Below are 22353 nucleotides of genomic sequence, written 5' to 3'. Positions count from 1 at the left end.
TGCTTGTGTGAGCAAAGTGTGATCAGAGCTGCCATTTTTCTATAAATATAGAAAACGAACTCCACAGGAAAAGATTCTTACTAGACCAAACCAACAGGGACCTACTCACTCTTTCACCTCAAACTTAGCAACAAATTCCATCCAGCACTCTGGGACAAATCCAAACAACTAGCCCTCTGGAGAGCCGAAAGAAAAACCTCCCACAAGACAGACACATACACCAACAAACTCCACAGACTAGAAAAACACCAGAAGCCCAACTCCCCTCCACAGCAACTCACGAAACAAACAGTACATAGCATATCAGACAGGACCCTCACCATAGCAGAAACCAATGTCCTTTCCAAAGGATTCAACCTTGCAGTCGCCCCCAAATGCATCCCCACTGAGAACATCATATGCGGAGATGAAGCTACCCTAACCAATATCAACCCAGATGAAGCCAATAAAATCAGATTTGAAGTCACCAACGTCCTCTGCTCCAGCAATCCACCCAGAAGCAACTTACATAAAGAAGAACAAAAAGCACTCACCAACCTGAGGAAAGACAACAACATAATCATTCTCCCAGCAGACGAAGGTAATGCCACATTGGTGATAAACATGTCTGACTACCAAGCCGAACTATCCAACCTACTCCAAGACCCCACTTACAAACCTCTAAACACAGACCCCACCACCTACCTGGAAAAACACCACCAAATCCAAAATAAAAGCCTCTCTCATCAGTTAAGAGATCCAGCAAAGAATGATCCCCAGAGAGAAATCTTCCAGATGCCCCAAACTCTATGGCCTCCCCAACATACACAAAGAAGGAACACCACTCAGATCCATAGTCAGCTCCATAGGCTCACCTCTACAGAATCTTGCAAAATTCCTCACCAAACAACTCTAACCCTACGCAGAATCCATCACCTCACACGTACAAAACTCACTCCACTTCATAGAAACAATAAAGAAACAAAACCTACAACCCAGCGACCTACTTGTGAGTTTTTTTGTCATATCCCTCTTCACCCAAGTGCCTATAAAAGAAGCCTTGACAGCTATCCAGAACAAATACAACCCCCCTAAACACATCCTGGACCTGACCAACCACTGCCTAACCGACACATACTTCATCCATAATGGGCAAAGATACAAACAGATAGAAGGAGCACCCATGGGATCACCCCTCTCACCCACCATCACAAACTTATATATGGAACATTTTGAAACTAACGCCTTAGATAAATCTGAACACAAATCCAAACTCTGGCTGAGATATGTTGATGACACTTTCGTGATTTGACCACACGGGAAAGAAAAACTGGACAACTTCCTCACCCATCTCAACAGCCTATTCCCCAAAATACAATTCACTATGGAAACAGAAGCAAACAACCAAATTCCCTTTCTGGACATCCTAATCTACAAAAAACCCAATGGCTCCCTAGGACCCACCATCTACCATAAAAAAACACACACCAACCGCTGCTTAAATGCACAATCCCATCACCACCCTGCACAGATCAACTCTGTAGCCAAGACCCTAATCTCCACAACCAAACACCTAGCCGACAAAGACCACCTGAAAACTGAACTACACACTCTCAAAAACGTATTAATCTCCAACGGATTCCAAAGAAAAACAATTACCAAGCTAATCCAAAGGGAGACTCCCCCCAAGAACCGAGACACAGAACAGGACAACGGCATCGCCCTCCTCCCTTACATCAAAGGCACCACAGATAAAATCAGCAAAATTCTCCACAAACACAATATCAAGAAAGCCTTCAACACTGACCAAAATATAGCCAACATCTTAAGAAATCTCAAAGACAAAATCCAGCTAGAAAACCAAGGAGTCTATGAAATACCATGCAAAATCTGCCCTGCAACATACATAGGACAAACTAACAGAAAAATAAATCCACGCATTGCAGAACACAAGAACACAGTTAGAAAAATAGAAAAAACTTCCTCCCTTTTGCAGCACCTTAAAGCTACAGGACATGAAATTAATTTTGAAGGAACCAAATTAATCTCCAAAATTGAACACTTCAACAAGAGAATAATTATGGAAGCTATCGAAATAGAGAAACACCCCCACAACATGAATAAACGTGACAATACATCCCACCTACCAGACATCTGGAAACCAGCCCTAGTCAACAAACGAATCCCACCCAACACGAGGAAGATCTATGAAAATTTTTTGAGGCTTTTATAGCAAAAGCCTATTGCATATTCCCAATGTTTTATTGCCATTCTCTTTATTGACAATCACTTTAGGTACAACATTTTCATTTAAAAGGCTCCCCTTGAAGTTTTACTAAACATAGTGTAATCTAAATAAAAATGTACACATATTACCGTATTTTTCAGAATATAAGGCACACCCTCTTCCCCTCAAAAAAGAGGGTAAAAATCTGGATGTGTCTTATACACTGAATACAGCATTTTTCCTCCTGAAACCTAGCCCCCTTTGCAAAAATGGCCATGCATAGCCTTTAGGAGGCTTCCAGAGTGCTCCTGGAGGGCTGGGGAGGGAAAAATGAGTGAAAAATGAGCCATTTTTGCTCGTTTTTGGCCCCCACAGCCCCCAGGATCACTCTATAAGTCTCCTAAAGACTATGCATGCCCTTCTTTTTGACAAAAAATGGTCCTGCTTTTGTGAAAAACGTGCCATTTTTAGGAGGTCTGCAGAGTACAAAAACTTTTTTTTTTAAATTTGCCTCTTCAAAATCTTGGTGTGTCTTATACTCCAGTGCAACTTATACTCCAAAAAATACGGTATGTATTTTATTTTTTTGAAAAATATTTTTTTAATTTCTTTAAAAAATAAAAAGTATACAGTTCTAATCCCTTTTCTCCCCTGAAAATACAGAAGCATGGAAGCAGAATCCATTACAGAGAAATGTTATGAGGGAAATTTAATTTCAGCAAGACTTAATTTCATTGTTTATTGAAGAATGCAGCACCCTCTAGTGTACAACTTGACTATATTCTAAAAAACACCATAAAGAGAAACCTGCTTTTTGCCTACTGGCCAACTTACATTTGTTGGATGGTTTAGAACCCACATTGTGTTTTCATTTATATGCCTCATGAATTCTACAGGAAGGACGAAATAAGAAAAAAGGAAGAAATAAGAGGCAAAAACAGGAAGCAAAGGAAAAGAGAAAGAAGAGAAAATTCTAAAAGGGATACGTATTTAATACTGGGATAAAGAAAACTTCAAAAGCTGAAAACTGAAGTCTCACTGAAACAGAACAAAGACAGCAGTTTGAAAATATCAATGCTTTTATTTAATTATTCCTTTGTTGCATTATCATAAGGTTTCTCCATTTTCAGAAAATGAGTTCTAACCTGGAAAATAATGCACATACAAATATTCTACAGGAAATCAACTATACAGTCAGAAATATACAAAGCAGTTTGTTAGTTTATGCAAAATACAGAATTAGAATGCCCAACATCCTAAATCTTCTAATACATGAATCAAAGTACTCATAGTTCAGTTAGTTATTATCATCAGAACTATAAAAGATAAACAAGCCACCTGGAAAAAAGACAATGTTTACATGTATCTACAACAGTGCAAATGTATCACAGCGTGCAAGCAGCAGCAGCCTCTAGAATAGCAAAACCAACAGGAATTCAAAGTAATGCAGTGTGCATTACACAACCAAGACAGAAGAACTGTTTATTATACAGTAAATGCATTCTTTAGCACGCTGAGGTTTTGAAATTACTTGCATTGACTTTTGCTTTTCTTAAAAAAAGAAAAAGAAAAGAAAGGAAAACCACACATATGCATAAATGTCTTAAATAAGTAAGTAGGTTTTTAGGGCAACAACTCATCACAACTAGGAATCTACATTGCACAAAAGGTATAATTTAAAAACAAAAGATGTCAAAAATACTGTCACATTGATACTCACATACAGGTGATACCGTAATTCCTCTCTCACCATTAAAGATGCCGATGATGATGATGATGATGATGATGATGATGATGATGATGATGATGATGATGATAGTAATAATAATAATCCATTATTTGTTTTAAATAAACAAAATAAATTTTGTTGGGTGCTTTTTGTGATAGGGGTTTACCAAAATTTAAGCATACTTAGGCATGGAGCTCAATAGAATATACTTCCTAAAAGAAAAGCAGGATATGTATAGCATGAAACTTAGAATATGCACATTAACTGAAAAGTTTCATGATCTCTATACATCGTTCTGATATTTCTGAAAATAGCAAGTTTCACGTAAAAATGCAATAAACCAAAAGGCTATATTTGCATAACATGCTTAAGCTTGTTTATTAGAATAATAGTTTACCCCATTGATCCAATTTTCTGGATTCGTATAACACAGTGAATCATAAACTAGCTGAACAGACTGGAATTTCATGATGCTTTAAACTAAATTGTGATTAGCTAATTTATAGTTTAGTGTGTTGTATGATCTCATCCAGGGGGTTCCCCACATACTTAGCTGGGTTCTAAGCTAAGCTCAGATATATGCAAATATATATGCAATTAATAAATAGTATTGAGGTGGGCAAGGGACAAGATTCCTGCTTGTCTGTAGCAATACCACAAGTGTCTTTTGTCTTCAGATTAAAACATACTATAAAAGCCAATAATACCATAGGGAGCACTCCTGAATCCTTCCCTCCTGCAATGCACTCCCAAAATGTGTGAAACAGACATTCTCACTACTCTAACTGAAAAGCAAGGGAGGTCCTGAATAACCTCAGTTGTAATAGCTGTATGTGACTTCCTAATAATGCTTGTCTATTGTAGATTCTCACCGCATAATATATTTAAGATATTTTCAGGGATGTCAACAAGAAAAAAATGCTTATTTTTATGTTACATTTGCCATATGTGAAATCATTTTTGTTTACTAATTTCTCACAGTAATTTCTTCCAGTTTCCACTGCTGGAAATAATTAATGTAGATTTACAATTTATAACATAATTTTCTTCATTGTGGAAATATCATGCCAATTATAATTTTGGTTTAAGAATGGAACTGCAGTATCTAGGACAGCTGTATTTTTAAACTTGATAATAGACAATCCTGGCATGTTAACAAATTATCTAATAATCTCTTAGAAACACCACAATCAAGTTAAACTAGCTAAGTTTAACTAACATCACAGAACTTAAAGGGGCTTAATGTGGATTGTATTTTTTCTTTTTCAAAAGAATTAGGAATTTATTAGTGACTTGATCCAATATAATATCAGAATATGGGAATGATTACATAATCCAACTGGATACATCACACTGGACATAAAAACAATTATTACAGATGTCATATATAGTCCAAATATAAATCAGTTTCCTTCCACCTGCTTTATAACATGATGGAAGAATGTGGAGGTGGCCAACTCAAAGGTTTATAATAATTGCAAATTGATTATAGGATTTTAGATTACTCACCACAGGGTGGATCTTATTTGAAAAACCCACCACTTGGCCTCCTCCCCACTTTCCTTAATCTAGTAGCATTCAGAGAATGCATTGCAAAATTATCAAGCCCCATATTCTCTGGGGCCCATGTTTCCTGTAACAAAAATAATGTTATATTTAGAGATATAATCCATAAATGATTTATCCCTACACTTGCAGTACCAACTTGCAGTATTCCATGAAAGGATGTTCAGTTCCCGTGAATGCCTTACTTGTCAATTAGCAGATACACCAGAGGAGTTTCTTGGAAAGCACTTCTTGTGTGACTCTTCCAAATCTGGTGATAATCCATCTACTGATTTTGAGGCCAATTATCCTCCAAAATATACAAAAAAAGTTTTTTTGTTGTTGAAGGTATGTAATTACATTCTTGGAGGTTGTGTGGACTAATCACAAATGTTGTTACATATTTGTTGTTAATTTACAAAATAAGTTCTTAATGGTTTCTGGATACAAACCTACAAGTATCTAATTAGTGGTACAGATTTGAATCCTGTGATATGTCTGGACTAAGTTGCTAATTTAAAGAACAGTGTCTGTTTTTATTTTTGTACTTTAAAGTTAAGACTAGAAGACTAGGATTATGGGGAGAGAAGGACTTTGGCTTTGCCAATGAATACAATCCTAATTACTTAACTGTTTTCCACCAATATAAAATATGCTCTTCATGAACATGTACTAGTCTAGAAGAACTGTGGAAGGGACAAATCTTACAATATAGATAAGACAAATTTATCTTCAAATTTATAGCCTTGTTTTTGTTTCAATTTCTATTTGGTTTGCTTTGATGCTCTAGCTAAACTCTGGAGATTTGGCTTGGGTGATTTAGTATCCATTCAACAACAGCCTCTGGTGGAAACAGCCATTTGATCTGATTTCTAAACACACAACTTGAATTTGTTTTGGATTGAAAACAGCTTAATCGGTTTCTCTAATAAATCAATCTGAATCCATTGCACTGAGGTAGATAAGTCTGGCCCAGAGTGCTAGTCTTTTTTCCTATAATATTATTTTTATCAAATAATGTTCTGAGACAAAGTGCTATGTACAGCTAATATTTGAAATCAGGATGTAGGCACTTCTAGTAATCGGCATCAGTTTACACATCTCAGTTGTCAAATTAGATGTCAAACTGGTAACAAAAACTGTTTAGATAAATTTGGTTGGAATACAGCAAAAAGTGAGTGAGGGAAAAAATTATGAATGGGTTTGGAATCACCTAGTTTTGCTGGAATGTAAAAATAGCATGATTTGAATTTCTTTTTGAGAAAATCATAAATGATGAAAACAAAAATAATAGGTTTTGTATACAGTATTATGTATATTGCTGGGCAGGGCACATACATTTCACCGAGACCTTTTTAATTAAGTCCTTAAGCATTCATCATACCAAACACCAAACTACGAGCGGTCCTTTCTCTTTTTAGAATATGTGTTATTAAAAACATGCTAGAGTATTCAAATAGGCTTTGAGATTGGTTTCCATTTTGCATTGGGTTTTGCATTCACAGAAAATAGATAAAACAGACAGTGAGTATTTGAAATTCCACAAGAAACTGGAACTGAAAAGACACTACAAAAACAGAATGCTAGGAGAAAGGAGTTAGGTATGCATATTGATTTTCAAATTCTTCTACATCATTCACTGTAATATGATACAATATTAAAAATTTGGTACATGAGACCAGCTCATATGATTAAAGCTCTAAAGCTGGGTATTAAGGAGAACTAATATCAGATTTCTCACTTCTTTATTTTTAAACATTCGGTTTATAGAGCACCTTTTCATACAACTGGAAAAGTGTGTAGACTACTGCGGGATTTCTTGTGGGAAAAACACTTGTAAGATGCAGCAAGAAGTGATGACACAACATTTCATGTTTTTCCCTTATAATAAAAGATAGACATTCTCATTCTAATTGTCAGATTTACAGCTACCTTAGAAGAAATACATTTTCCAGGAGAGGAAACTCTTGGGATCAGCAGTGGTATTTTTCAAAACTGGAACAAGTTTCCATTTTAGTTCTTCTAGGAGTCAGAAGACAACATGATTTGCAACCGAGCTTTGAAAACTCATTAGCCACAACCAGAGAGCAACAGTCTAGAACTTCATGTTATCACATTTGTTCTCTATCTCTCTGCTCGAATTTTGTATCTGAGAACAAAATAGGCAATGAGACGTAAGGAGATGAAGAAAATTCCAAGCACAATGAAGTCCAAATAAAGTTTAGCATTTTCTACATCCAATTCTTTGAGGATAGCCTCTGACTTCTGAAAATGGCAAGTGTCATCTTTGTCACAATGAAGATCTTCTCGATCCAAACCATAGATGGAAAGAATGACACCTTCAAATCCATACCTATGGGGAGGAATCATTTGCAAGGTCAAACTCAAAGCAAGCACCATGCTAGCAAAGAAATGCCAGAAATGTATAGCAACAGAATTATTTGATTAGTATTTTATATTTTGGTTTGCTGGGCACTCAAGGCAGTTAATAATAAATAAAATAAAGACTATAAACAGATATTGAACATATAGTTGAATTAATAAAAAAAATGTTATTTTTTTACAAAAACCTCTCCAATTGAAAACGCAGGTTTTGTCTCAACAAATATTTTTTTTACCCCTCATGGTCAGCAGAGATGCATTGATTATAAGGCTGAAAACAAGTAACGTGACCCAAAGTAGTTCAGAGGCTTTGTGCTGATCCAAGCTTTGAACTCAGGCTGTATAACTCAGGTCCAATTTCAGATATCCAGCAAATCAAACTGGCTTACCCATATCTAGACTCCATAGGGTGAAAGTATATACAGCTTTTCTGCATGCTCATTTTTTTTAGAAGCACAAGAATGCATGTTTGCACAGCATGTGTATCTGTGTATATATACAAATACACATACCAAGAATAGTTAAAGATGAAAATAGCTAGCTCTGTGTAAATAAAGTTCTAAGAGGATGGTCTAAAAGCCTTTGCAGAGTTAGCTTGAAAAAACAAGAAGCACCCTTCAGATGTACCTGACATAAGAGATGTAGGACAGCCACTGGAGATAAGCAGGAATGGTATCAAAACTGACAAAAAATCCTGAGAAGAGAAGAACTGGGATTGCTGTAACAGGACCAACAAATGTTGCCACCTTAAAAAAAACAAATATTTTTTTAAAATTAACAAATCAAACTGTGGATCAAACTTCTATGAGAATCATATTGACTAAAAAACAACAACCCTGTTTTAGTGACATATGGTATGGACTGCAAAAACATAATGAGTACAGTTCAGTTCCAGCTACCAATTCATCATTCCCCAACCTTTGGCTAGAAACAATGGCATTGGAAATCCCAAGCCTCTTGGATGACATCAGGTTGATCCAATGAAAAAGATACAGAAGATCACATAAAGCAGAAGAGACCTGAAGTGAGGTGGATGCTGCTCCAATCAGAAGTCCAAGGGACTGAGCCACAAGTGATGTCATGGTCCCCAGTGCTGCAAACAGGAGAAATCGCAGAGCGTCAGAGGGCTGCGCTGTCATCCAGTACACAATGCTGCAGTAAGCCACAGGAAACATAATCTATAGTAGACAAATAACAGAAAATGGTGCTCTGTTAAGTCAAAAATAAAGGAAGGAGTTATATCCCTATTTAACATCAAGAAAGTAAAGTGAAAGAGAGAGATGGGTCTGTGTCTTTATTTTTTAAAATATTTTTTTTATTTTTAATCTTCAAAACAAACACAACACATCCTTCTTTATATACTGTAGAAAGTGTATCAGTTGGTTACAAAAAGACTTTCGTGCATCTCTTCCACAGTCAACAAACATAATTCATATTAAGTCAAATATTTTAACTCAGATATTTATACTTGTTACCATCATCATACCCCCATTTTCATTTGACTATAATTGTTTAAACGTCCTTCATCATAAAATATATCAAAATTTAATACATAACCACATACTGGCATTTCATTTACTATTTCTAAAATGCTCCATTAACACTGAATCCTTATGTCCTAATATTTAATAACAAATTTTTCTAATCCTCCTTTCCAAATCAGTTTACAATTTACATCCAGTTTCCTTATGTTGTACCCATACCTATATATACGTTGTTATCATTATCCCTCCTTTATTTAAGGAGGGATACACGAGGCCACGTGAATTGCATGTCCCATTCATGGGGAAAACACCCAAGGGAGAACAGCCACGAGAGAACTCCGGAGCTGATTGAGGCCACCTGAGAGCGACCTGGCTGCTGAATACTGAGGCTGTGGGAGAGCCTCACGGGATTGCGGAGTTGGGAGGAGTCTGTGGAGGGGAGCCCCATTCCTTCTGGGTCCGCGACTGATCACTGCGGTGACTGCTGCTAGAGGCTGGTCTTGGGGGGGCCCTACCCCTGTGTTGATTGCCTGGCTCTTCAACTACTGTGGTGCTGTTGCGGGGTTAGGGCTAGGGACAGGACTAGGGCTAGGGTCAGGGTTAGATTAGGGTCAGGGCTAGATTAGGATTAGGATTAGGGTTAGGTTTAGGGTTAGGTCTGATAAGGGTTAGGGTCAATGTTAGGGCTAGGATTAGGTTTAGGGCTAGGGTTAGGGTTGATGAGGTTTAGGGTTAGGGCTAGGGTGAGGGTGGGGTTACTAGCCTGATGGTCTACTAACTCATAGTCGCTGCTTGAGAACATGGCGGCTCAGCTGCGAGAGGGGTCTCCCCCCCCCCTCCTTCCCCCTCTCCTCTAGTTACAATCTTTAGTCAGCGTGGATACAGTCCCCCAGCCTCCGCCGTCTGTGGGAAAGACTGTATGTCGACTATTGCCATTCCAGCTATTCTTCAGCTATGGCCGGCTTTGAGGCTCCCGCTCTTAGAACTATCCCTCCAATCGCTGCTAACGGGAGCTTTACCCCGGAGTCTTGGACTTTGCTCTCCCTGAGGGAGAAGATTGGGACTTTAGCTTCCCTCCCTCATTCTAGAACGTTCTTGCACGATCTCGAATTGCGCTAGTGCACAACTTTTTAAATGGTATGGTGAGTGTGTGTGGTATGAATGTGATTGACTGACTGTTCCCACTTTTATTCCATATTGCCGTATCCGTGTTTTTTAAATCATTTTGTGGGGAGTGTTTGGTTGTATGATTGTGTACATCTGAGTAGGCTGGGACCACAACCTGGGAACCCCCTGCACTGAGTGCTTTGCAGAAGTTTCGGAAGGGGCCTAATCCTAATCCCAGCCTTGGATGTCTGATTCGAAGGGCCTGCCGAAGAATGCGGTAGCTAGGGGGGAGGTTGGGGGAGACCACGGAAATGGGAGTGGGCCATAACAGGGAGGGGCAGATATGGTGCAAACTTTAGGGCTAGCCATTACCGGGGAAGGAGGGTTTGCTACGTCACAGCGATCCCTCCTTCCGGCCCTATTAGTTCCACTCCAAGGCCAGATGGTGTGAGTAGTCAGGGCCCTGGTCTCAGGCTGCTGTTGCTAAATGCCAGGTCTGTGGTTCACAAGGCTCCCCTTGTCCGGGACCTAATTTTAGATGAGGGGGCAGACCTGGCATGTATTACTGAAGCCTGGCTGGGTCCGGAGAGGGGAGTCCCCCTCACTGAGATGTGCCCAGAAGGTTTTCAGGTGCTTCATCAGCCGCGACCCCAGTAAAGGGGTGGGGGAGTGGCTATTGTTATCCGAGGGTCTCTAGTTCCTCGTAGGATCCCTGCTCTGGAGCTTGTCGGGTGTGAGTCCTTGCTGGTGAAGTTGGACCTTGGGGGTAAAGTGGGCTTGTTGTTAACGTACCTGCCTCCCAACAGCATTACAATAGCCCTCCCCTCGCTCCTCGAGTCAGTAGCTGAGCTGGCAGTTGAATTCCCCAGGCATTCAGGCTAAATGCCAGGTCTGTTGTCCATAAAGCTCCTCTCGTCCGGGACTTAATTTTAGACGAGAGGGCAGACCTGGCATGTATTACTGAGACCTGGCTGGGCCCAGAGGGAGGAGTCCCCCTTGTAGAGCTGTGCCCAGAAGGATTTCAGGTGCTGCATCAGCCAAGATGCATCCGGGAGTCGTTAGTTCCTCGTAGGGTCCCTGCTCCGGAGATTGTCGGGTGTGAGTCATTGCTGTTAAAGTTGGACCTCAAGGGTCAAGTGGGTCTGCTGCTAACGTACCTGCCTCCCAACAGCGTTGCAGCAGCCCTCCCCTCGCTCCTCGAGTCGGTAGCCGAGCTGGCAATTGAGTTCCCTAGGTTGATGGTCCTGGGGGACTTCAATTTGCCATCGCTCGGTGAAAGCTCTGATGGGGCGCAGGAGTTCATGGCCTCCATGACAGCCATGGGCTTGACCCAAGTAATTCGAGGCCCAACCCATTCAGCGGGACACATGCTTGACCTTGTATTTCTCTCGGAGCAGTGGATTTGTGATCTTGGTCTGAGGGGGAGCGACATCATACCCCTGTCGTGGTCAGACCACTGCCTACTGAGGCTCGACTTCCGGAGGCCAAACCCCCACTGTAGGGAGGAGGAACCGTCCAGGTGGTTCCGCCCCAGGCGCCTTATGGAGCCGTTAAGGTTCCAGACAGAGCTTGGGGTTATTCCTGACACTCTCGCCCACAGTCCGGTGGAGACTCTGGCTGCTGCGTGGCACTCGGCAGCGTCGGAGGCCCTCGACCGGATTGCGCCACTGCGGCTCCTCCGAGGCAGCGGATCCCGGAGACTCCCTTGGTTTACCGAGGAACTCCGGGAGATGAAGCGCCGGAGGAGATGCCTAGAGCACCGTTGGAGGTCCGATAAGTCCGAATCGAACCGAGCAATGGTAACCACCTGCACCAGGGAATACACCAGGGCACTTAGGGCAGCAAAAAGATCACACATAGCCACCCTGGTTGCATCCGCTGAGTCCCGTCCAGCCGCCCTGTTTAGGATAACCCGCTCCCTATTGAACAAAAGGGAGGCGGGGGAACCCTTGCAGGGCAGAGCTGAAGAGTATGCCCAATTCCTAGCGGACAAAATTGCTCGGTTTCGGTCGGACTTGGACTCCATCCCCGCAGCTCCAGCCAAGACACAGGGGGACCAAGTAGAACAACTCTGGGTTGAGTTTCAGGATGTTACCCCCGGGGATGTGGACAGGGCCATGAGAGCTGTAAGTACCTCCACCTGTGTTCTGGATCCGTGTCCCTCATGGCTGGTCACGAACTGCAGTGAGGTGACACGAGGCTGGATCCAGGCGGTTGTGACCGCCTCCCTTCGGGAGGGGAACTTCCCCGCCGCACTGAAAGCGGCGGTGGTGAGACCCCTCCTGAAGAAACCATCCTTGGATCCAGCTGTCCTTAATAGTTATCGCCCTGTCTCCAACCTTCCCTTCCTGGGGAAGGTTGTTGAGAAGGTGGTGGCCTTCCAGCTCCAACGGTCCTTGGAGGAAGCAAACTACCTAGACCCCTTCCAGTCAGGCTTCAGACCCGGCTACAGCACAGAAACCGCTTTGGTCGCATTGATGGATGATCTCTGGAGAGCCAGAGATGAAGGACATCCCTCCATCCTGGTCCTCCTTGACCTCTCAGCGGCTTTCGATACCGTCGACCATGGTATCCTTCTGCGACGACTGCGGGAGGTGGGAGTGGGAGGCACCGTGCTACGGTGGTTCTCCTCCTACCTCTCGGACAGGTCGCAGTCGGTGTTAGTGGGGGGGCAGAGATCATCCCCTAGGCCCCTAAATTATGGGGTGCCTCAGGGTTCGGTCTTATCCCCCCTACTATTCAACATCTACATGAAACCGCTGGGAGAGATCATCCGCAGGCACGGGATTAGATACCATCAATATGCGGACGATACTCAATTGTATCTGTCCGCCCCGTGCCAACTCAATGAAGCGGCGGATGTGATGAGCCGGGGTCTTGAGGCCGTTATGGACTGGATGAGGGTTAACAAGCTTGTGCTCAACCCAGAAAAGACCGAGTGGCTGTTGTGTTTTCCTCCCAAAGATTTGGCTAATATTCCATCACTCAGGCTGGGGGGTCAAATTTTACACCCCTCAGAGAGGGTTCGCAACTTGGGAGTCCTCCTGGATCCGCAGCTGTCATTTGACCACCACCTAACGGCTGTGACCAGGGGGGCATTCGCCCAGGTTCGCCTGGTGCGCCAGTTGCGACCCTACCTGAATCGGGAGGCTCTCACAACAGTCACTCGGGCCCTTGTGATCTCCAGGCTGGAATACTGCAATGTGCTCTACATGGGGCTGCCCTTGAAGAGCATCCGGCGACTTCAGCTAGTGCAGAACGCAGCCGCGCGAGTGATCGCGGGTGCACCTTGGTTCACCCGCATAACACCTATCCTCCGCGAGCTGCGCTGGCTACCTGTCGATCTCCGGATGCACTTCAAGGTGCTACTAATCACCCATAAAGCCCTACATGGCAGTGGATCTGGATACTTGAGAGACCGCCTTCTGCCAATTACATCCCTGCGACCAATAAGATCTCATAGATTAGGCCTCCTCCGTATCCCATCGGCCAGCCAGTGTCGGCTGGCAACCACAAGGAGGAGGGCCTTCTCAGCAGTAGCCCCGGCCCTTTGGAACGAGCTCCCTGTGGAGATTCGTACCCTCTCCACCGTCCAAGCCTTCCGCACAGCCCTGAAGAACTGGCTCGCCCGTCAGGCCTGGGGATAAGGATAGTTACCCCTCCCGAATGATGAATGTATGTTGCTTACCATTTTAGTATATGTCTCTATTTTGTTGTCTGTATCCCCCCCCTTCCTAGTTTTATGTGAGCCGCCCTGAGTCCCCTCAGGGAAAAGGGCGGCCTACAAATTCTAATAAAACTGAAAAATAAAACTTATGGTGCTGGGGGATTTCAATTTGCCTTCGCTCGGCGGGTACTCTGATGGAGCACAGGAGTTCATGGCTTCCATGACAGCCATGGACTTGACCCAAGTAATTGAAGAGCATTCGGAGACTTCAGCTTGTCCAGAATGCAGCTGCGCAAGCGATTGTAGGTGCATCTCGGTACACCCACGTTACACCTATCCTCCGCGAGCTGCACTGGCTGCCTGTTGGACTCCGGATGCGCTTCAAGGTGCTAGTCATTACTTTTAAAGCCCTACATTGTATTGAACCTGGGTACCTGAGAGACCACCTCCTGCCAATTACCTCCCTACGACCAATCAGATCCCACAGATTAGGCCTCCTCCGGATACCATCAGCTAGCCAATGTCGACTGTCAACCCCCCAGGGGAGGGCCTTCTCTGTGGCTGCTCCAGCCCTCTGGAACAATCTCCCCGTGGAGATTCGGACCCTCACCACCCTTCAGGCTTTCCGCAAAGCTGTCAAGACCTGGCTGTTCTGGCAGGCCTGGGGCTGATGAGTTCCCAACCCCACTTGAATTGTTGCGATAGTTGTATAGTTTTAATCTGTTCTTGTATCTTGTTTTGTCTAGTTTGTTTTTTGTATTTTCCCCTCCCCCACCTGTTTGTTAGCTGCCCTAAGTCCCTCGGGAATAGGGCGGCATACAAATATAATAAACAACAAAAACAACAACTATATTCTGTATCATAACATTTCCCCCTAATAATCAAGACTTTAACTGTATCTAACTTCTTTTTTTATTAACCTTTATATATAATCCAAAAGGAATTCTAATCTTCCTTTCATGGGTACCATTCAATATTCATATCCAATTATTACTTATCATAACACTACACATTGTATACATTATTGAAATTATTAATTATTTATTTAACTATATCTATTGTCACTAAATTTCACTAAATTTCACTAGTTTTAAATTATACTCTTCCATCTATCAACCTGTATTTTTCCAGTAGCAGTCTCATATCTTCTGCCATTTGTGGTGTCAGTCCTCTAATCATCTCCTTAATCAACTTTGTATAGACTCCTCTTAGCAACTCCTTGCTTATAAAATCTCTCATGTAATTAATGCCCTTCTTCTGTTTCTTTAATCAGCTTATCTTTGATTGTCGGTAGTGTTATCAATGATATTGCTAATAAAATTTCTCTCTTTAAATCCATAAATTCTTTTGTTTTTTCTTCTTCTGTATCTTGCCATCTGGGGTAGATTTCCCCTCCATTTAGTTCCTCTCTCAGTATTCCACTCTTTCCATTTTCAGAGATAAACCAATCACCATAAATATCAGCAGGTTTAATCTCTTTATATTCATTTTCCACTTCGGTTTTTAGGATTTTAACCACTTTTTCCACTTGATAAACATCCCCAACTACTTCATCATATTTTGCTGTTAGATGCTCTAAGTCTTCCAACTTCTTCTCTATCCTCTCAAATGTATTTGATAATTTCTATATTTCTGAGAATATCTTTTGCAGACTTAAAGTTTCTTTCTGCTGTTGAAATTGTGCCATTATCTCCAGCTGACAAACACTGCTGTTCTAGCTTGGAAGGTTAACAAGATTAAGCATAGATTCACAATAACATTTTATTTTCACTTTTCTCTGGTTAAAGATATACTTCAAAGGGACATCTGTGTGCTTTTCTTCTTATCACTCTCTATAAACAAGCAGTGAGACCTTGGAGTGCTAAGCCAGGATCAGTGAGAAAAGTAAAAGTGTTTCATTTCCAATACACAAACCTTCCAGTCTCTGAGTAGCAGTGTTATTGTTGCAATTTTCTTTGTTTCTTTTTGTATCTTTTTTGTATTTCAAGTTTTTAAAAAGTCTGATTCTTGAATGACTTAGAAGAACACCCACAGTAATGAAATAGGGGAATTTTAGTCCATAGGTTACAAAGAATAATAAAAGAAAAAAAATAGAAGAAAACTTAATCTATTCGTTTTAAAAGGCTTGCATAAATTCCATCCATAAAGATAGCATTTAAAAAGTAAGATAACCCACTGTCCAAAACCATTCCAAATTTAATTCTGCCACATATATTTTCTGTTCCCCAGTTTAAATTAATTTTAAGTTTTTTATAGGCAGTGTCTTTTTAAAATTGTAAAAATTCCTCACCAGCTGGAAACACTTTCTCTTTCCATATCCTTTCATTTTGGAGCCGCCCCGACTTCATCAACCTAATAGCTGGATTTTTTGTCGCTGGCTTGAAGAACTTCTCTTGCATCGATCAGGGACTTTGTGATGTCCCTGAGATCAGCAAGACACATTCTTCCTGTTCACCATTTCTGGGGGATAGTTTAGGTCTCTTTTGGACAACCCAGCGGCAAAAGTATCGACAGCGATCTCAGAGCATTGAGATCGCACGTCGTCTCGTCATGACATTGGATCCTCCAGACTGGGTCTTTGTCTTTATGAGCTGAATGATATTTTAGTTCCTGTATCTATCAATTCACATGAGAAGTCAGATACTCTAATAGTTTTCCTACTTATCAGATGAGTCATGTCCTATCAGGATTTTTCCAGAGTAGAGTATTTTATGAAATGGTTGGCATATACAAGTAGATGAAGATCACTGGAGCAACTTCAGCAGCAGACACCAGCCTTGTGAAAAAATTCAGCTACTTTAATAATTTGAAGAGGGTGTTTTCTTTGCCTAGGCACTAAGAATGAAACATATTATTTTAAATGCTCAGCACAAGCCTAAAGTTTTATTTATTTATTATTTAATTTATTTAATTTATATATAGCTCATTTCTATGATAGCAACTCTGGGCAGTTTACAGATTTAACCTAATTGCAACTGAAATATAGCTGGTTTATATTTTCCCTCAAACTTTGGCACTGAATGAGACCATCCATCTGTGACTTAAATTTCATTTCTTGGTATAATTCTAAAATGCAATTTGGGCATCCCATTTTCCAATGTATAATAAAAATAAAACATTTACAACTGCTTGTATAACATATAACATATACTTATGTATTATGAAAGGATTTGTAGCAATATTATATTCATATTCCTGATAAAATGACATATTGCATTTTGCAAACTGCATAAGAAAATTTCATTTGATTACTACTGTTATCTATCTTCCTGTCCTAAAATAATAATGAGGTGCAGAGAGAAATTTACCTGAAAAGGGACATCAGCCATAGTTTTAGCCAAGTAATAAGCCTTCAAACTGTACCAATAATTCAGATGTTCTCTAAGAAATACGCCCATCTCAAGAGGAACTATATAGAAAAATAAAAATAGCACTTGAAATACATAAAATCAAAAGCAATTCTAAAAATTAATGTCATAAATAATAGTTTCCCATTCCATAGTAGGTAGGAGAAAAAGCTACTTAGATGCTGTCCTGAGTTTCTTATATTTTGTCTTGTCATACTCAGCCTCTCCTTCATTTGAAAATGTATGATTTGAATATGCTTATTCATTAATATATTTTATAAAAAAGCCAAGAATTGGTTTAATTTATATGAATATGCAATTCTGAAAAATGCAGATCTTCACAATTTGTTTTTTCAAAAGTGTAATGCGCTGTTTTAGATATTTCAGGAAATTCTTTCCCTAATATATTAGGCAGGAAAATTAAGTTTTTGGAGATTTTTTTTTAAATTTTCCAGGTTTTTTAACTGCCATATACTGAACCCATAATAACCTCTTTTTCAAAGCATATTTAGCATAACTAACCACATTTAACTTAACCAATTAATCATAACTAACCACAAAATCTGTGTAAACAGCTGGTTTCAAACTTGGCTCTTGGAATAACTCCTGAAGAGCATATGATTCCTCCAGATATATATAAGATCAATGACTCCTGGTGGGAACCAATCCTGACTAGATTCTTTCCAGAAATAGGTAAAAGATACTGTATGTTATACCTCCCCATTGGAAACAAATTATAATACACCTAATCCTTAAGAAGAGCAACTGGCAGGAACTTGCCAATTATCGTCCATTTAGTCTGCTAGATATTTCTTCTAAGCTGTATACCAAGCATCTTCTGAATAAATTACGGTAAATGTTTGGGAAGAAGGGTTTCAAAAGGACATAGCATGCTAGATTACTGTATCACTTTGAAGGTGATTGTTCAGAAATATACCTGTGGGCATACAAAACAACTCTATGTTGCTTTTATTCATTCCTCTGCCTTTGATTCCATTGACAGGTATTAATTATGGGAGAAACTAGATAGAGCAGATATCAATAAGCACCTTCTTAAACTAATGATTGGATTACAGATAGAATAAGAATAGGCCCACAAGAGTTATTGCTAGACTTTATGTTATTGGAAAGAGGAATTAAACAGAGCTGTTTACTTGCTCAATTCTTGTCCCAAAGGTGCTTTTTTCAAGAGGCAACTGGACTTTCCTTCTTGTTTTTTCTTTTGAAGACGTTTCTCTCAAAGGAAGAAACAAGAAAGCCCAGTTGCCTCCTGGAAAAAAGCACATTTTGAACAACCTGGATGACTGAGAATCTCTACAGATTTAATTTCTATATTAATGATATTACAATCATCACAAAATCTCAAAGTATTTTCTCCCATTTATTTAATGGATAGAAAATGCATGTTTCAGGTACCAGTCACTTCCCCAAACTTACACCATGTTGCAAAGACTGCAAACACTGCCCAGCCTCACTGCTGAAAACCTGTAAAACTCAGCCCTGGATGTACTGTGGTTTATACACATTCTTTCCTGCCAAATTATAGATTGGAGGAAAGTGGATGTATGGATGAACTATATGCCATCTCCTGGGATCACCTGCCCCATACTCCATGGAAAAGATACATTGGCTTGGGCAAATGCAGACAAGTGCTGACCTTAATTCAAGAAAGTCGACTGGGAGACATTGGGCCAGTCATTCTTTCTCAGACCAACTCTCCTCTCACAGGGTTATTGTTGTGGGGAAAATAGACGGCAGGAGTATTACGCATCTTCACTGCTTTGAGGCATATATAAGGCAGAAAATGATGGCAATGATGATGATAATGTATGCACCGCTGTAAGCTCTGTACTGCCTTTTTTCTATGAACCCAAAGTGCTGCTCACTCCTTGTGTGTGTATGCATATATGCATAAAACAACTACATGGAGTTTTGCTAGTATTACTGAAACCATCTAATAGATGTCTTTTATCAAACTATTAGCATATTGGTAACCTTCCACCACTGGTGCCATATGAAGAGTTAGAGCTTCTCTTGTGTTTCCCTGTCAATGAAACCAAAGACTAGGATTTGCGGGAATTGAAGTTTAGGATATTTGGGAAGCAACTGGTTAAAGAAGCCTAGTTGGCTGTGCGATACTGGTTACTCACATGTAAGGACCGTTGGCATGAGAGCAGCAAACATAAGAAACAACATGGAAAAAAAAAGAAAGCCAGAATTGCTCAGAACTTTCTTTGCTTCATTTCCAATCCCCAAATACAGCAAGCCTATCAGAAGTCCTATTCCAATGTGAGACGTTACCCGCAGATGCGTTAGGACCTGTCAGGAAGAAAAATGAAATTAGTGAAAAATTAAAGTATCTTCCTAAATTTTTCAGTGTGAAAAAAGGGAATAAATTTGCGGTAACAATCAGATGTGAGACAAAAGTGCGGGACTGGTGGGAAGACAAAAGAAGAAAATATATTTGGGAAGACAATACAGGGATGGGCAAACATTTTTACTACAGTTCACTTTATAATTTTAATTCCACACATTTCCAGTATTTTGTACTCATTAAAGTTGATAGGGATGCACTAGAAGGGAGCAAAACTGAAGACCTCTGCTAAGAGCATGGATGAAGCTACAGAGATGCTACATCAAAACAGATGGAGAAAAAAACCTGAGGCTTAAATACTAATATGATGTTTCGTATTATTTAAAGCACATTATACATCCATATGAAGCTTTATATCTATATTTCCCTTACATCTCCTGATTTTTGAAATGCAATGATAAAATTATGCAACATTAAAAGAATCAAACCCATCTAGCTTTTATTTTATACACTTAATTTCAGTAATATGTCTTCATAGATAAAAACTGATAGTTTACAATGCACTTTTCTTTCTTATACTTAAAATCTGAGCCTTACCGAATCCCTCATTATGGTGAGAAAAGTTCTTTTAAACAGAATGCAAAACTGAGTAAGACAGCTGGCTGAGAAGCTATGGCAGCCTTCCATAGATGAAGAATCCTGGTGCAAAACACAAGTGGAAAAGAATTTTAGGTTGGTATTGTTTCTCGGGTTTCAACACCAACATCAATGAACACAACTTTGATTCTACAAATTTGCTGTCTAGCATTAAAGTAAGCATAATATTGAATTAAAATTTGGTTTGTTGCAGTTGGTTTCAATTAAAGGGCAAACTATTTTTAAAAATATGCTGGCTGGGTTACTTTTGGGACAGCTGAAATCATCCACTGATTTTAAGATATTCTAGCAGATAGACAATGTTGTGAAATAACAAAATATGCCAAAATAAGCCAGGAAAATAACCAAGTGCAGCCAGATCAGAGAAACATCCACAATGCTGGCATAAAATCAGGTCAGACTGGCCTAGACCTACATTTGTATCAGCTGACTTCTCAGAAGGCAGAAAACCAATATAAACATACTGAATCTAATAAAGCTGCCCCACTTCTGGGCTGGAGCAGTGATGTTTGACCTGGATTCAGCACACAGTCAAATAATTTAGCTCAATGAAGCACTGGCCATTAGAATACATTGCATAATATCAGACTTGATTTTAATGGAACCTAAATTGAAATAATGTATGAGACGTCTGACTCAAATTTATAGTTTTAAGATAGAAAAAGATTTGTTGAATCAGATTTAAGATCTAGCCAACTCTTTAACTTTCTAAACAAAACTCAACCATTTGATTTGAATTTAAAGCAGTTTTAGATATAGCTCCTTTTCAACAACGCTAAAGAGGAACACTAAACATAGCCTTTACCACTAACAACTAGTGATATCCATGCATGAGAAGTTCTTTCTTAGTCTGTTTCAGACTTGATATCAACTATAATCTTAATCTGTCACTTGCTTTGTGTTTTACCAGACTTGAATGGACAGAAAAAGCCTGAAATTAAACCCAGTGTTGCTAATTACAGGGATTGAATTTCATACATAAACCTATTCTGGATGGACTGGAATTCCCACTTGAAGAACAGGTTGGCAGTCTATGGGTGCTCCTGGATCTAGCTTTCATGGTGAACAGCCACATGACATCTATGGCATGGGATTCTTTTTACCATATTGACAGCTAAATCAATTGCAATTCTATCTGGAGAATAAAGACTTCAAATTAGTAACACATATCCTAGTTGTTGCAAAATTGGACTATTACAAATAATTTATCGTGAGATCATCTTTGAAGATAGTCTTAAATTGCAGATGGGCCAGAAATTGGCATTATAATATGGGGAGTTTATTTCTACTGGTTGCTGGTTGTTTTCTGAGCCCAGTTCAAAGTGCTCACGTAGGCATATAAAATGTTTGGGACAAAATTACCTGAGAAGCACCCCTGCATGATGGGGTTTTTATTGTGGAACTAACTGCTGAGGCAGGTCCACTTTTTATTACAGTTTAGAAATAATTCAATAATAATGATAATACTCAATAAGTGGATAAAAATACCAAACCTAGTCTAAACATTTGCCTTGCTATGTGCTGAATCAAAATAATAATACATTTATTAAGCTTATATGTCACTCAACACTCAGCTGAAGGAAGCGCTTAAAACTAAAAAACTCAAAGAACTACTGTGACTGACATGATCTCCTTTACTTTGAATTACCTCCTCTGATGGTTTGTGCCATAAAAAAGGGTTAAGTTCATTTTCTCCTCCAGAGTTTCTCTTGTAATCTGCATCACACATTCCCTCTTGCACAGCTCTTACAAGCCTGCTATTCTGATCTCCATATTCTCCAGAGGCGACCTCCATCACTAAACAGGTAGAAAAAAACTATTTGATCCTACTACATAGTAGAATAAAAGCAAGATACATGAAGCATTATTCCTAGCTGTCAGGTATGCATAAAATTGTGGAATTTGCCTAACCTTC

At 40.0% G+C, this 22353-nt stretch overlaps 1 protein-coding gene across 2 annotated transcripts in view; it reads right to left on the bottom strand.

The window, feature by feature from the left end:
- Positions 1–3267: 3267 nt before the first annotated feature.
- Positions 3268–22353, bottom strand: part of ABCG1 (ATP binding cassette subfamily G member 1) — a 54630-nt gene continuing 35544 nt past the window's right edge. For both annotated transcript variants that reach the window (XM_087721694.1, XM_087721695.1), the window contains exons 9-15: positions 22087–22235; positions 20379–20480; positions 19618–19786; positions 17429–17529; positions 8882–9040; positions 8490–8608; positions 3268–7833 (exon numbers count right to left, since the gene is read on the bottom strand). In XM_087721694.1, coding sequence (XP_087577820.1) covers positions 7605–7833; positions 8490–8608; positions 8882–9040; positions 17429–17529; positions 19618–19786; positions 20379–20480; positions 22087–22235 — 1028 coding nt within the window. In that variant the 3' untranslated portion in view covers positions 3268–7604. The remainder of the gene's footprint in view (positions 7834–8489; positions 8609–8881; positions 9041–17428; positions 17530–19617; positions 19787–20378; positions 20481–22086; positions 22236–22353) is intronic.

The sequence above is a fragment of the Thamnophis sirtalis genome, unplaced genomic scaffold (genome assembly GCF_051295495.1).
Source record: "Thamnophis sirtalis isolate CommonGarterSnake01/CBP01778 unplaced genomic scaffold, rThaSir2_p1.2 scaffold_8, whole genome shotgun sequence".
NCBI classification, from domain to species: domain Eukaryota; kingdom Metazoa; phylum Chordata; class Lepidosauria; order Squamata; family Natricidae; genus Thamnophis; species Thamnophis sirtalis.
The sequence above is the reverse complement of the archived record's forward strand: the minus strand, read 5'-3'. Positions and strand labels throughout refer to the sequence as shown.